Below are 15,259 nucleotides of genomic sequence, written 5' to 3'. Positions count from 1 at the left end.
GCTTAGCAAAGCACTTGGCTCCAATTGAATTGCAAATCAGCAGCTCCTGCCCCAGGAAGAGAGGAAGGGAGGCGGCAAGGAGAGGGTAGGGAGGGATTCCAGAAGGAAAGGGAGAAAGGTGTGCAAGGAGAAAGGGCAGAAAAAAGGAAATGAATGAGGGAAGCTTGAGTCATGGCCAAAGGCACCAGAAACAGGGACCGCCTGCTCACCACAGGCCTTTTTCCGTCCTCATCTCCATTCTCTGTGGGCTCAGTGGCCCAACGCCCCACATAAAATATCAGGACACATTTTCTAACCATAATCTTGAAGCAGGAGGGCAATCAGGGGCTTTTTCAATGACCCAAAAGAAAAACATATCTTTCTTGGAAATTGCAATTATTTGAAAACCATGTCAAAACAAAATTCTTACTTTTTCTACCTGGCAAGCTCCAATATTCGTATTTCCATTCTATCTATCTGTCTGTCCTTTAATCTATCTTTCCACCTGTCTGTCTTTTTATATATCAGTCTGCCTATCTCTTTCTCCCTGATGTTGTTCAACAGCACTTCCTTTCCCGCCTCTTGGCTCAGAGGAGAGAAGTTAATGAAATAGCTGCCGGCGGCGGCAGGTGCTGTTTCAGCACCACGGTCAGTGCCACAAAGCTGGGTCCTGACCCGGGCACCGTCACTGAGCTGGACCTAAGCTCTGACCATAGAACTGTCCCCAAATTCTCAGATGCTGCTCCCAGGGAGAAACTCTCTCTCAAAGAGAGAAGAGGAGAAAAGAGCTGGCCAGCCCTGGCACCCTGTTGGTGGACGCACACCTGTGGGCCAACCGGCGGGCACTCACCTTGAAGAGACGGAGGATGTTGGCCACCATGATGGAAACTGAGCTCCCGGAAGCACCAATGACGCCCACCACACGTTCGGGCTTCGCAATGATGGGGGGGCCACCACCGCCACAGCGGACCTCCGTGCCATCCTTCTCGATGAGCGCCTGCACAAAGGTCAGGGACTGCTCGAGGGCGTGGGTGTCCCTCGAGCAGGTGTCCAGAATGCGGGCGCCCAGCGTGACGTTGGGCAGCAGGTCCGGGTCATTGTTGATGCGGTCCAGGGCGAAGAGCATGGCCTCTAGCCGGTGGATGCCCTTTTCCTTCTTTAGTTCTCCACAGGCCTTGCCCTCTGAGCCCCGGCCATGCACCGGGAACAGGCCTCCCAGTGTGATGTCCCCATCTATGCGGATGGAATTCATGTGGGGGTGGCCCTTGGGCTTCCCCAGAGAGGAAGGCACCCAGGGGCCATAAAGGCTGAGGAGCAGGCAAAAGGGCAGCCGGGCCCACCACCAGCCCCAGCCTCTCTTCCCAGGCATCTCGGAAATCCCTAGAGATCCATGAATGGGAGGCCCCACTCAGCCTTGGCAGGCCCCTGGCCCCAAGGCCTGGGAGAGCATGGGCAGAGCGACCCCCACACGTCTGTCCAGGGCAGCTTCAGTAGCAGGGTGGCTGAGGGCAGCCAACGGAGTGAACCATGCTGACGCTCCTTGCCACCTGGGCGGTGCTCAGTTGCCGGCACAGCACATGCCCGCAGGTGGCAGGGAATGGCCTTGATGTGGCAAAGCTCTGGTCTTGGTCCCCACGTCCTGTGGGCCTGTTCCTGATGGATGACTGTGAAAGGAGGAGCGTGCTCCTAGCTTGGCGTATCTTGGCATCAAGGAGAAAACAGCTCCAATGCTCTCCTCCTACCAACCTTAGAAGGGAGAGAGAGAGAGAGAGAAAGAGAGAGAGAGAGAGAGAGAGAGAGAGAGAGAGAGAGAGAGAGAGAATCAAACAGAAGCCCAAAGAAGACATTAGTTATTCTGATCTCTCATCAGGAGCCTGAGAGGACATGTTGGAGGTTATTGCCTACAACTCCACAATGCCCTGAACTTGGTTTCCTCCTGGATGCTGCTCAACTTTAGCCAAAATGGGAGAGCTTCAGGCAGAAATTAGGTCATGTCTGAACACTTCTTAAGGCCTGTACCCACTGCCATCAGAGAGGACACTCCCCAGGGAACAGCCTGGAAGTGTCTTGGGAACACAAGGGGTCTTCCTGAACACTCATCCACCTGAAAGAGAAGCGAGAAACCAATTCCACAGGGCCCAACCCCATTTTAGAGATGAGGAAACTGAGGTCCAGAGCAGGAAAGCATTTTGCCCAAGTCACATAGGTAGTGACCAGCAGAACGCCACCTAGAACCCAGCTTTTCAGCTCCCAGCTCTGGAACCAGAGACACTTACGCTCCCTAGGGACTCAGAGACAAGGAAGGCCAGTAAGCTCCCCTGAAGAAGAAATCAGGCTGGAAGCTGCTCCCTCTGAAGGCCAGGGAGAATTGGGGCTGTCGGGCTTTAGGATTCTCCCGAATCAGAGAGCCGGAGGTGGACCCTCCTGTTTGGTGTTTCCACTCCAGCGGCCCAGCGACTCCAGGCAGTGGAGGGGCTCCTGAATGAGAAGCAAGCCTCCTTCCCGATTGCTTGGCCGCTGTCTCCCTTCCTCTTTCTGCTCATCTTTCTTTCTCAACTTCTCCATTGCTCCTTCCCTCTCCCCAACTTCCTCCCCATGATGTGACAGTGGGGCTCGGATTACGGCCTGAGCTACAGCACACTATTAGGATCGTCGTCATTATTGTTGTTGTCGTGATTAAATATTTATCTGCAAGGGTAGAGGAGAGAACACCAGCTCTTCCTCATTCTCACTGCTAATTTGGGCTAATTTCCCTTGGGGTTCCTTCCCTCGCCCCAGCTTCCCTGCTCACAGCCAACAATGTCCCTCCCCTCAACATGGAGGCCACAGGGAGAAGGCTGGAAGCTGAGTCAGGGCTTGGCTAGAGGACCAACCCCAGGCCTCCTTCCTCTTGGGTTTGTCAAATAACGACCAGTAAGCCACCTGCCCATCCTGTGCCTCAGTTTCCCTAGCCATTTGGAAGAAGGGCTTGTGTTTGGATTGGGAGGTTTCCCGACAGATGCGGTCCCTCTCTCAAGGCCAAGCAGTGGTCTCAGCCACCCATCTCCCACCTGTAATCTCCCCCACAGAGGCCCTGACTGCTCCAGTTCTGGGGACAGGGGAGGGGAGAAGAGGTTCTACCGTGTGTCCCCGAAAATAAGACCTAGCTGGACAATCAGCTCTGCTGTGTCTTTTGGAGCAAAAATTAATATAAGACCCGGTTTATTATATTATATTATAATATTATTACATTACATTACATTACATTATATTATATAAGACCCATTACATTATATTATATCTTACATTAATTTTTGCTCCAAAACACGCATTAGAGCTGATTGTCCGGCTAGGTCTTATTTTCGGGGAAACACGGTAGCACCTCTGAATCCAGCCTCAGCATCTGGCAAGTGGCTTCTAGACCCTCCCCTCACATCTCACCCTCTAATCAAAATGCTCCCTCCCCAACTACTCCTCAGAGCCAAGGACACTGTTAATTTTCCTTCACCTCATTCTGCAGGGGAACCATACCCAGCAGCATCCCAGTCACACAGCAAGTCAGGACGGGTCCAGGACTCAAAGCCAGCACCAGTCACACTGAGAGAGTGCTGGGGACGCCGCAGGAAAGCTTCCTACACCCCCCTCACCCCTGAAGCCAGGATCCTGTGACCTAGGGCTGGAGGGGGTGTCAGTGCTGTGGGGAGGAAGAAGAGCGGTTAAATACAGGGGAGGCAGTGACCATGCCTACATGGAACTGTCATCATCACTCACACCTCCCTGTGACCTCTTTCCCAGGTAGCTGTGGGGACTGAGATGTGGGGACGTAGTTGCTGAGGCCAATACTAGGCTATTCAGAACAAGAAACTGAGGAAGCCTTAGATCCCTCAGTCCTGCTACTGGCCTGGAGGCCAGGCATGTCCCCTAGAGAGTCCCCAGTTTCAAAATCTGTAAAATGGGTTAGGTTAGAGTAAGATCCACCCGAGGGGCCACACTGTCTCTGCAGGGGCATTTTCAGTTGTCACAATGATGAGAGGGAGTTACCTACTAGCCTGAATCCAAGCAGGGGTCAGAGATGCTGGGGGTGGGGCAATCTGCACAATGAAACACTGTCTGGTCCAAATGCCGGTAGTGTCCAAAAAGAAATAACAGCAAATGACAACATATGGCTACGTGCCAGGCACTGTCCTAAGTGCTTTGCTTACGTTGCCTCAGGTAACGCTCACCTCCCTGTGAGCTAGGTGGTATTTGTATCCCCATCACACAGAGGAAGACACTGAGGCAGCAACCCTCAACTAGTGATCAGGAGCCCAGGGACACAGAGCTTGTGCCGCTGCCCAGGCCCTGACCACTCCACCACACGGGCCCTGCCCAGCTCTAACAGCCTGGGAGCTCAGGCCTGGTTTTCCTGAATTTCAAATGGAGGGATTTTTGGCATCATGACAGGCTGTGTGCCGAGGCTGCAGCAGGGCATTCGGGCTGGGAGACCAACGCACAGCAGCTTCTGACAGTCAGGCCCTGCTCAGGCTTCCAGATCCTTCCTGAGGGCTCAATGCTGGCTTCTCCTTAAAGCCTGAGCACTGTGGGCTAGGCACTGTGCATACACAGGCACACAGACACACACACTCACACACACGGAAAGGACAGAAGCCACATGGGGGAAGGAGGCCTCAGAGAGGCAAACGGTAAATATTTGCAGGAATACAATCAAGACCCCAAGGACAGGGCCCTGCTCCACGCTGGTCAGACGGCCCACAGGGCTTCCCCCCACAGGGACTGCACTCCATCTCTCAGTCCTACCAGGGCTGCCTTTCTGAGCTTCTCCAAAGAGCTGGGCAAACCACCACCTCTTTTAGCCTCCCCTCCTTCCTTTGATCATGTAACAGGAATAAGGGAAAAGTAAAAGTACTGTGAGTAAAAGGAGCCCCAAAAAGCAGAAGCTGGGGGCAGGGCAGGTGGGGGAGAGAGGCTGCCTCCATCATCAGGGGAAGGGGCAGCTGGGTGGGGGGGAGGCTTGGAGCCCTCAGACCACCACCCCCAATTCCAAAACAGCCAGGAAAACTCAAACCTGGGTCAGTTAGGGGGAATCCCTCCCAGGCGAGGTCAACAGAATGGCTGCAGATCCAAGCCAGTGTGCCCACCCAACCCCAAGTGGGTCCCTCCTCTCTGATCTTCCCTCTCCCTTCCTGGCCTGTCCCCAGACTCTATATTCACTGCCCTCTCTAGCCCTTGCTAGATTCTTTGACTCCAGAGGACAGAACTAAGCAGGAAGGGACGAGGAGCGGAGTGAAGAACACGCAATCATCTCCACACAGCAATAGTTCACTGGCCAACAGCATTTTCCAGAACATTCTCTTCAGTGAAAAGGGGAGTGAGAGGAGCTGGGGGAGATGGCTGCAGTCCACTCTTCCCCCCAACCCAGCCATCCCCACCATCTGAGGACCACACAGAGGACTCCCAAACCTGCCTCAGTGACCCACGTTTTAACAATCAGCCTTCCATGCTTTTCCCAGGGCTAACCTAAATCCTTCCCTTGGCAAACAGGGCCTGAGCCAGAAACAACCACAAACCATGAAACAACCACATCCAAAGATCTCTACTGTGATTTACTAAACTCCGATTTAGTTCTCACTGAGCTGCTTTTTATTCTCCCAAACCTGAGGAAATGGAATACTTCCAAACACCAAAATGAAAGGCAGAGCCAGAGGGCATGACCCTGTACTGTGCTCCCAGGGGTAGGGGCCATGACCAGCAGGCTCTCTCCTCTCACCACTCTCTGGGGGCCTTCAGGCTCCTGGCACCTCCCCAGGCTAGTCCCTCAGGGCTCAGCAAGGAGAGCCAGGCCGAGAGGGCTCCGGGCCTGCCCAGGGCTGCCTCCAGGCCCGTCCTCTGCCTTCCTCGAGCCAAGCCTCCCGACCTGCTGGCAGCCCCTTCCCCTCGGTGTTTCCATGTTCCCTACGGCACTTCATTCATTTCTGTCACCTTGGACCCAGCCCAGCTCAGGTGCTCAGCAAAGCTCGGGAAATGTAAATGGATGAGTGGAATCTGTTTTGGATCTCCTGAGCTGTTTAGATGTCTCATGTGGCACATTTCCACAGAAGGAGGGACTGGCAGCTCCAGTCTCCCAAGGGGAAAGTGAAGGCAAACCTGCGGTCTCTCCTATACCAACCCCCTAGCCCAAGGGAGCTCACGTGGGCCCAGGACGCTGGACTGGAGGCCACCTCTGTAGCCTCCTCTCTCCTATTCCCGTGGGGCCCCACCCTGGCTAGGCAGTGGTGTTGCTGGCTGGACAGTCTGAACTCAGGGAACAGGTCGTCAGGAGCCATACTGCACCCCCGCTGCACCAGCAACAAAGCCCAGAGTTTGATCTTCACCTGCATCCATGAGGAAAGGGAGTGACCACTGAGCTCCCTCAAACCCTAGCAGCACAACCCTTTCCCCACCTGGACCACAACTTGAGGGGATCGTGTCATATTCCACTTGATACGGCTGCGTCCCAGCCTGCACATGCCCCACCAGGGCGTGTGGAAGTTAATGAATGATGCAATGTGAGTGAACGCTTCCTGCGCTCTGCCCCCCTTCCCTCCCCAGTAATCCATCTCTATATTAGTAGAAAGAGCAGCCTGCTCCCAGGCACTCACCAACCCCCACCATGGGGGTCCTGTCCCGTGCCCCCTTCCCTTCACTTCCTGTTGCTGCTCCAGTTCACCAGCCTGGATCGTGAACCCGCTCAACCTCAGAAACCCCAGACCTCCCTGTTCTAACAAAACAACAAGGGCTTGATTCAGAAGTGACTGGTTTCGTGCGAGGTATGTGGTGGGCACTGAGAAATTCGTGTGAAAGGAAGGAGGAAGGAGAGAGGGGAGGATAGAGAAAGGAAGTCCTTACCTTAATGCCAATGGGAACTAAGGATGGAAAAACTTTAAGTCAGGGGCTGCCGGCTGGCTCAGTGGGTTAGAGCGCGAGCTCTGAACAACAGGGTTGTCAGTTCGATTCCCACATGGGCCAGGGAGCTGCGTCCTCCACAACTAGATGGAAGACAATGAGCTGCCGCTGAGCTTCCGGAGGGGCAGCCGGATGGCTCAGTTGGTTAGAGCGCGAGCTCTTAACAAGGTTGCCTGTTCAATTCTCCCATGAGATGGTAGGCTGTGTCCCCTGCAACTAAGATTGAAAACAGCGACTGGATTTGGAGCTGAGCTGTGCCCTCCACCACTAGATTGAAGGACAATGACTTGAAGCTGATGGGCCCTGGAGAAGCACACTATTCCCCAATAAAAAAAATAAAATTAAAAAAAATTTTTCAAAACTTTAAGTGAATTGCCTATGCTTCCCACACCCTGATTCCTCCCAGCTTCCTCCCTATGACACTCATCCCTTCAAGTAGCAACTGAGATCTTTTCCTCCTCCAGGAAGCCCACCCTGATTATTCCAGTTCCTATTATCTCCTTCCTCAGTTAATGCCATAAAGCCTCTCTCTCTGTGTTGTTATTTGGCACGGGTGAGCCCCGAGAACACCTTAAGGGCCTATGGACAGCACCACCCTCAGCTCTGCATCCTTTGTGCCTAGCCCAAAGCTCAGAACACAGGAAATTCTCAATACATTAACAAGACAAAGCCAGGTCCCTGCCCAAAGGCAGCGTGGTAGCCGCCCCTAAGGCAGAGCCAAGGACAGGGGGTCTGCAGCAGCATCTGGGTCCACGGAAGGGGATACATCTTGCACTGAATTCTTACAACCCTTTTGTGTAATCAAGTATACGGGGTCAGACAATTAAGTTCGTGAACTTGTTGCACCGCTGTTGCTACCTTTTTTGATATCAGGAATTATTCATTACGAATTTATACCAACTGGACACACAGTTAACCAAGTTGACTATGTGGACGTGCTGAAAAGGCTGCGTGAAAAAGTTAGACGACCTGAACTTTTTGCCAACAATTCACGGCTCTTGCATCACGACAATGCACCAGCTCACACGGCACTGTCTGTGAGGGAGGTTTTAGCCAGTAAACAAATAACTGTATTGGAACTCCCTCCATACTCACCTGATCTGGCCCCCAGTGACTTCTTTCTTTACCCGAAGAAAAAGAAAATATTGAAAGGAAGACTTTTTGATGACATTCAGGACATCAAGGGTGATACAATGACAGCTCTGATGGCCATTCCAGAAAAAGAGTTCCAAAATTGCTTTGAAGGGTGGACTAGGCGCTGGCATCAGTGCATAGCTTCCCAAGAGGAGGACTTCAAAGGTGACCGCAGTGATATTCAGCAATGAGGTGTGGAGCACTTTTTCTAGGATGAGTTCGCGAACTTAATTGTCCAACCTCGTAGAATACAATTCCTTCTGCCATGACCATTCAGTTACTTAGTGTGTCACTCAAATATGTGCTGAGTACCTGCCATGTGCCCGGCTCTGCTCCGGGCATTGGGGAAACTGCTGGGAGTGAAACAGACACAAACACCTGCCCTATGGAGCCAACATCCCAGTAGGGGTTGGCAGAGGAGAGACAACAAATACATCTACACACAGATGTATGGTACTTCAGGAAATCAAGGGGCTGTAAAGAAAAATAAGGCCAGTAAGGAGATAGAGAATGACCCAGAAGGGCTTTTTCAGAAAAAAAAAAGAAATAGTCAGGGAAGGCTTCTCTGAGGAGGTGGCATTTGAGCAAAACTTAAAAACAGTAAAAGCAGGAGCTACGTATCTGAGAGAAAAGCATCCCAAATAGCGAGAACAGCAAGTCAAGTGCAAAGGCCCTAAGGTAGGCGTGTGCTTAGCATTCCTTGTTCAAGGAACAGAAAGGAGGTCAGCATGACTGGAGGGCCATCGGAAGGGGGAGAGGCAGGAGAGGAGGTCAGAGTGGGTGCCAAGCACAGGATCAAGCAGGCTAGTGATTGTCACAAGCCACAACACCATGGTGTTGACAGAGAAGTGAGGGCCCAATGGGTGGCTTTGAGCACAGCGACAGGCAGGGACTCGTGACAAGAGAAAGCTGAAGCTCAAAGGGTAGCTACCTGCTAAGGTCACAGCAGCTCACATCAGCTGGAGGACAAAGCAAGCACCTCTCCTTGGCCCTTGATCTCACCAAGTTCAGCCCAGAAAATGCTTATCCCTGACCCTCCCCCTCACCCAGAGCCAAGGGACCAGCCAGCAAGCTCATGCCTGCCCAGATCTCCTCCAACCACCAGCCCCCACTTCCATACAACCCCCAGGCCTCTCCTTCCCACCCCCACACGCCACCACCATCCTGTTTTCCGGCACAAGACCCAAGTGGGCAAGTGTCTTTGTTTGCAGCTGTTGCTATTGTGGGCTTTTGCCGCTAATGCTGTTTCTTCCTCTCTCCTCCTTCTTCCTGTCTCCCCCTCCTTAAATCAGAGCTCCTCCAACCTCGGCACTGCCCTGGAAAGCTGGGGCCCACTGGTTTAGCAAGTCAACGCCCAAACTCTACCCTCTTGCACAGCTGTGAACATAATCACAGTTGTGGGTGAGACTTCCATCCCCAGGCCACACTGAGGCCAGGCACAGAGAAGGGACAGTGACATCTAAGAAGCCATCACCCGCCAGAAACTTAAGAATCAGGTCAAGTCTCCAATCTTTATTTCTATATTCAGATCTAAAAATAACCCTATAGCAATGACAGTGCTTTAACTAGAAGTCACGGCCCCAACCGGAAAACAGGTCCAGGGGCTAGCATCTGTTCCCCTGAGGAATGGAGGGGTGGCTAGAAGCGCTGGTGTGGGGGACAAGGCAGGACGCAAATCTCCTGGTCCTAATGCAGATGGCCCAGCCTGGGATGAGCAGCTGGATGTGCTCTCCTGGGACTCACTGTCATCACAGCCAACAGAGGCCAGTGCTTTCTCCAGGAGAATCCAGAGGCTTAACTAGACACCACAGCCGGCTCATCAGCATGGCTGGGCCCCGAAATGGCATGGGCTGTCACTGTGGGCTGGCATTTCCCAATTGCTGCAGATAATATCTACCTTAATTGAATGGGGTCCAGATAATGTCATTATGCACTGCGTTCCCCAATTTATTTAATATACGTGTATACACATATATTTATGCCTCACTGCTGCCACGAGATTGCTAAATGGTGAGGTTAATAATAAAACATTTCGACAGGAGTCATCAGCTTTAATTTAAGGGGTGATTTTTACTATCCTTGTGGTGCTCATTTTTCCAAGGAGCCAAGAGAGACACGGACAGGTTGGAAGAGGCTCTCAGGCCTGCAGGCTAGGTCAGGTGGGCAGGGCTGCAGGGCAGGCTTCATGTTTTCTAAGCAAGTTCTGTTTATCTGCCTCCCTTTAGGGGCAGGCTCAGGCAGTGAAAGAGAGGTGGGGGGACTGAGGCAGAAGCCCCCACAGCTTGACTCCAGGACTGCTGTGGGAACGGGGAGCTTGTTAGAAACACAGAGCTACAAGCCTCGGGTTGAGCAGGGAGGCGACAGTGGAGAGGCAGAGCAAGAGGACAGAGAGAGGCCAGAGACGATACTCAGCCAGGAGAGAAAGAGCTCCCAGAAGCGAGGGGAAGAGCCACCTGCATTCTACCAGGGCCAAAGGCAGTGAAATCTCTAAATTAATTTTTGATAGTCCCCTGCTAACTAGGGCAGAGTTGACACAAAAACAAACCCTCCCTGCTCTTTCTAGGAGCCGGCACCAGGCTGGGTGGGAGCAATAGAAAGCTGATGTCCTCTGCTCCAGGCCCCCTGCCCACCAGGGGAAGGCCCTCGGCCTCCTCCCTTGGATTGGCCTGAACAACCAGCAGCTCATCTGCCAGCCCCAGCAAGCAGGGCAAAACCCAGATGCCAATTCCCTCCAGGCAGCAAAGGAGGCCACCACTCTGCAGAAGTGAGATAACCTTCCAGCCAGCAGCCGGCGAGCGCAGCTGCCCAGGCTGCCGGCAGGGTCTACCCACTGGAAAGCTGGGTTCGAGGCTGAGCAGAGGAGGACAACAGGGGTGGGCAGATGTCTTGGGGTGGGTGGTAATTAGGGGCTGCTGGCTCCACACTTGTCTAGGGGAGAGGATGTATCTATTGGCTGTAATTACAACCCTCAGAAGCCGGTGGATCTTCGTCCCATCTTTTCCTGCCAGCTGTCCCCCTGCAGCAGGGCAGGTTCCAGTGAGGCTGGGCTGGGGACTCTCAGGAAGTCCCCAGAGGCTGCAGAGCCTTTCTGGCCTGGGTCCGCCCCCTGGCCCTTCGGGCTAGCACACTGCTCACTCACGCGCTGGCTCCATCACTCATTCACAGGCTCCTTCACCTACCTCGGGCTGCCAGCCTGCTGCTGTGCAAGGCGCTCCCTCCTGGAGACGTCACGCCTCCAACAGATGAAGCCGCCCCGACGCAGGTTGGAAAGGGGGGAGGAGGGAAGGAGGAGCGGCCTATGCTAGGCCACTGAGGCGGAGAAAGAGCTCAACTCCTGACATGCTCCTGCCTCCCCCTCCTCCCCGTCTGCCTGCAGAGGACCGGTTCTATGAGACATGCTGACTGTCCCCCACCCCCCACCATCCCATACGTCTCTCTCCTGAAAATCCACCATCAGCAGAGCATCCCTTTGGGTTAGGCATTGCCATCTTCCTCTTTGGGTCTCTCTTAAATGCAAAAGTCGCTGGGAGGGGTAGCCCTTGAAGTAACCAAGATCTCCAAGGGGAATAACTTTGCTATTTTTTGTCTCTGAGAGGTGCGAAGGTGTTGACAGGTGGGGGAAAGTTGATGGTTAAAAGGACAAAAGTTGGGGAGAGGTGAAGACAGAGGCCAGCTGACTCACAAGTGGGCAGGCGAGCTCATCCAGGACTCATCGGAGGCTCCCGGGCACCATCCGCAAAGGCCGGCACCCCGTCCCAAGGACAGGATTCTGTCTAAGGCCCTCCTGGAAGTGGTGACCAGGGAGGGGGTGCAAGGGCTCGGACCCCACTCTCCAGCACTGCCACGCCCGCTCTAGGGCTCTCACCCCTAGCCCCCAGGCTCTGCCCAGGAGAGGTGATGACCCCTGCCTGGTGGGTGACCACACCCGGGAGACCCCAGACTCCTGGGTGGGAATTCGCTCTGCCACTTCAGGAAAGGTGCTCAGGACCGGCTCCCGCAGGTCCTGACTTCTTCATGGAAGTTCTGCCACCACGTAGGCCCTGAGGCCTGTGAGGAGCGGGGCAGGCACACCCAGAGCCTGGGTCCAGGGGGAGAGTGGGACAGACCCGGGGCACATGCTGGCGGAGTGGAGAATGGGAATTAGAACGTTCTTTACTTCCACCGTGAGTGGAAAGCTGTGGGAATTGGGTGCCCCGTGTGGAGACTTTCAGAGCACGGACACCCTGCCTAACCTGAGCCGCTACTGGCACCCCAGAATAGAGCAGGGAGGGACTATGTTGGACCAGACACACACACACACACACACACACACACACACACCTCCCTCCCCCATCGTGGAGGCCTCTTTGCCAGACTGAGAGAGGGGCAGACACACTCACCACCGCTCCCACAGACACGTGGCTTCGGGCACCGCACTAGGCAAACCCAGTTCAATACCGCAAAGCAGCTTTCTCCCGCACCAGGGGCAGGGATGCTGACAAGAGGGGAAAGAAGCAAGGAACCGCCTCCCAAAAGGCCCGAAAGTCTGACGGCAGGAGTGTCGCTCCTGGCCTGGGGGCAGGGGGCGCTCGTAGGGTCGGGCCTCAGGACTCCCCCTGCCGCCGCCACTGCCGCCCATTTTAGCAAAAACAGCCTCAGACCGCCCAGTGCGGGGGCGTCTCTCTCAGTCCCGGCCTCCACCTCCCAGGCCGCCCCCGCACATCCAGGAAGGGGGTGCTTCCAGCTCCTGGGAGCCGGGGAAGTCCGACCCCGAGGGGACCCCACCAGCGACACCCACATGCGCGCGCGCACGTGCGCGCGCGGCCCGGCGGCCACATAGAGGAATGAGTTCATCAGGGTCCGGGACAGGGTCGGTCCAGAGTGTCCGAGGAGCACCTGGCTCTGAGGTCCCGGGGCGCCGGGCGAGACCCCAAACCCTGGGCGCGTCCCAACCCGCCGCGGCTGCGAGCAAGCAGGCGCCGCGCTCCGGCCGGTGGCGAAGGCGGTGCTGGGGCAGCCACGGGACGCGGTGCGGGAAAAGGAGCCAATGCGCGTGAGGTTGGCACTGCCCTCCCGCCGGAGACGGCCGGAAAGGGGTGCAGATAACGCCCCGCGCCCTCACCTGCCCTGCCTCCCTGCAGAGGGGCGCGCTAATGCCGCGGCCCCCCCCGAAAGCTGGCACGACCCCCCACTCGGTAGACCCTGACATCAGCCCGGACACGGAGACACTTTTCCCGCAGGCCCGCAGAACAGCCGCTGCCCCATGCCCTCCCTTGGGGGCACTCAGAGGGCCGGCCGGCCCCGAGGGAAGACCCGCAGCCCTGGGAACTCCAGTCCGCTGATGTTCCTCTGGGAGTCCTGAGCGCGGGAGCTCCCGGGCGCCCACCTCCCCGAGCCCCGGGGTCCCCCCGCAGCCCGCGCCCTAGAAGCCGGGGGCACGGTCCCCTCTGCCCGGTCCCCGCGGGCCGTAACTCACCGAGCGCGGGCGAGGTCTGCGCCGTGCCGAGGGGTCGGTGGCGCGCCCGCCCGCCCCGGGGACGCGAGGCGGTGGCAGCCGGAGGCTGGTCCTTGCGGTGCCCAGAGCCCGGGCCGCGGCGGGCGGCGCTGACGCTGCGGACCGAGCCGGGCGCGGAGCCGCCCGGAGTCCCGGACGCCGCAGGGAGAGCTGGCGGCCGCGGGGCTGCAGCCGCCGCCAAGCACGCGGCGTGGGGTGGCTGCTCCAGCGAGAGCGAGCGAGCCAGCCGCGGGGCCGGCCAGCCCTGCTCCGGCGCCGGGGAGCCCTGGGAATCGGGGTCCGGCCGAGGGCTCCGGGCTGGGAAAGCAGGGGAGCGGGAGCCGACCCGCGGGCGTAGCCGGCCGAGGTGCGGGCGCCGCGGCCGCGGCAGCAGGAAGAAAACGGGGGCGAGCGAGAGACCGGGAGAGCGCGGCGGACGCGGAGAGGGGCGGCTGCGGGAGGGGCCGGAGCTCGGAGCCGAGGGGGCGAGGGGGCCGCAGCCGGCGGCCGGCTCCCGCCGCGCTCAGGACGGCGCCAGCCAGCCCGGCCCCGCAAGTTTGCGCCGCGAGTGCGGGCCGAGCGCGCAGCGCTTCCGCCGGCCTTTTAAAGAGAGCACCTGAGAGCCCACCCCCGCCGGCACCGCCACCGCCGGAAGCCTGGGACACCCCGCCACGCGCCACTCCCGCCCCGCCGTCAGCTCCCCCTCCCGCCGCGCCCCCACCGGCGCCCTCTCCTGGAAACCCGTTTCTCGCGTCTTCCCGCCGTTCAGGTATGTCGGCTTATCGACCCCCCCCCCACCACCCAGGACGTGGCAGAGACCCCTGCTGACCCCAAAGGTCGAGGGTCAGGGAACACAGCCTCCCGACACACACCCTGAGAAGTACAGCAAAACGCTGCAAGGGGGTTGCGCTCCTCCCCACCCCCGTGCGTCACTAGGGCCCCCACCCCCGGGGCTGCTTCCTGCACATCAGCACGAACAGCGGCTGTGCCCCCATGTGGCATGTTCCTTTGCACACCCCACTGCTCCTGGTTCAAGCATATGACACGGGAGAAACTGAGGCCCAGTGAGACGATTCCACTTGTTCTTGATCACACAGCTTGTCCCGGACCCATTTCCACTGAGGGCCTCTCCACCCCACAGCCCTATAAGCCGACCCGAAGGCCCACAGCTCCCGGGTCTCCCTCCAGCACGGTTTGCAAAGTGTAACAGGTGGCCTGGCAGGCACGCTGGAGCAAACCTGGGGAGGAAGAATCCCTCAGCCAGCGAGAGGCTGGAGCCCCAGCTCTCCTTCCCAGGAGGCAGTGAAAAATCCCAGGAGAAGGCTGGTCTTAGACGCAGGCAGGGGAGGAAGGGGGCGGGGGAGCCATGTGGCCCTCTTAGGATTGCAAGAGCATCTTGTCCCAGACTGCAGAAGAGGCTTCAATTAGAGCTGTGATGTGTGACTGTCCTTGTCCCGGAGAGGGTGCTCAGCACAATGCCAGGTTGCTGGGGACACAGAGTGGCCGGGCACTGGCCTCCCGAGCAGTACCTCAGTCCTCTGGCTGCCAGGCACCGTGCCACCCTGTGCTCCACTGTGCCCAGGCCTAGGGGGGACTCAACGCTGCCGCACAGCCCAACCCCTACTTTCTAGGGGAATTAGGTCAGGGGGATGCCTGGGGGGTCTGGGAATAGCCAGGGTCTGACTCTCCCCTACTGGTCTGCCCTTTCTCCCTCCATGCCTCTTATCCAACACCCCTCCCTTCCCAAAGACC

General features: G+C 56.9%; 1 protein-coding gene across 1 annotated transcript in view; it reads right to left on the bottom strand.

Moving 5' to 3' along the window:
- GRM4 (glutamate metabotropic receptor 4) overlaps nt 1–13,624 on the bottom strand; it is a 118,372-nt gene extending 104,748 nt beyond the window's left edge. Inside the window, exons 1-2 of the mRNA XM_081044661.1 lie at nt 13,490–13,624; nt 830–1,725 (exon numbers count right to left, since the gene is read on the bottom strand). Coding sequence (XP_080900787.1) covers nt 830–1,348 — 519 coding nt within the window. The 5' untranslated portion in view covers nt 1,349–1,725; nt 13,490–13,624. The remainder of the gene's footprint in view (nt 1–829; nt 1,726–13,489) is intronic.
- Between the last annotated feature and the right edge of the window lie 1,635 nt (nt 13,625–15,259).

The sequence above is a fragment of the Rhinolophus hipposideros genome, assembly GCF_964194185.1.
Source record: "Rhinolophus hipposideros genome assembly, chromosome: 3".
Lineage (NCBI taxonomy): Eukaryota > Metazoa > Chordata > Mammalia > Chiroptera > Rhinolophidae > Rhinolophus > Rhinolophus hipposideros.
This window is presented reverse-complemented; position numbering and strand designations above follow the sequence as displayed.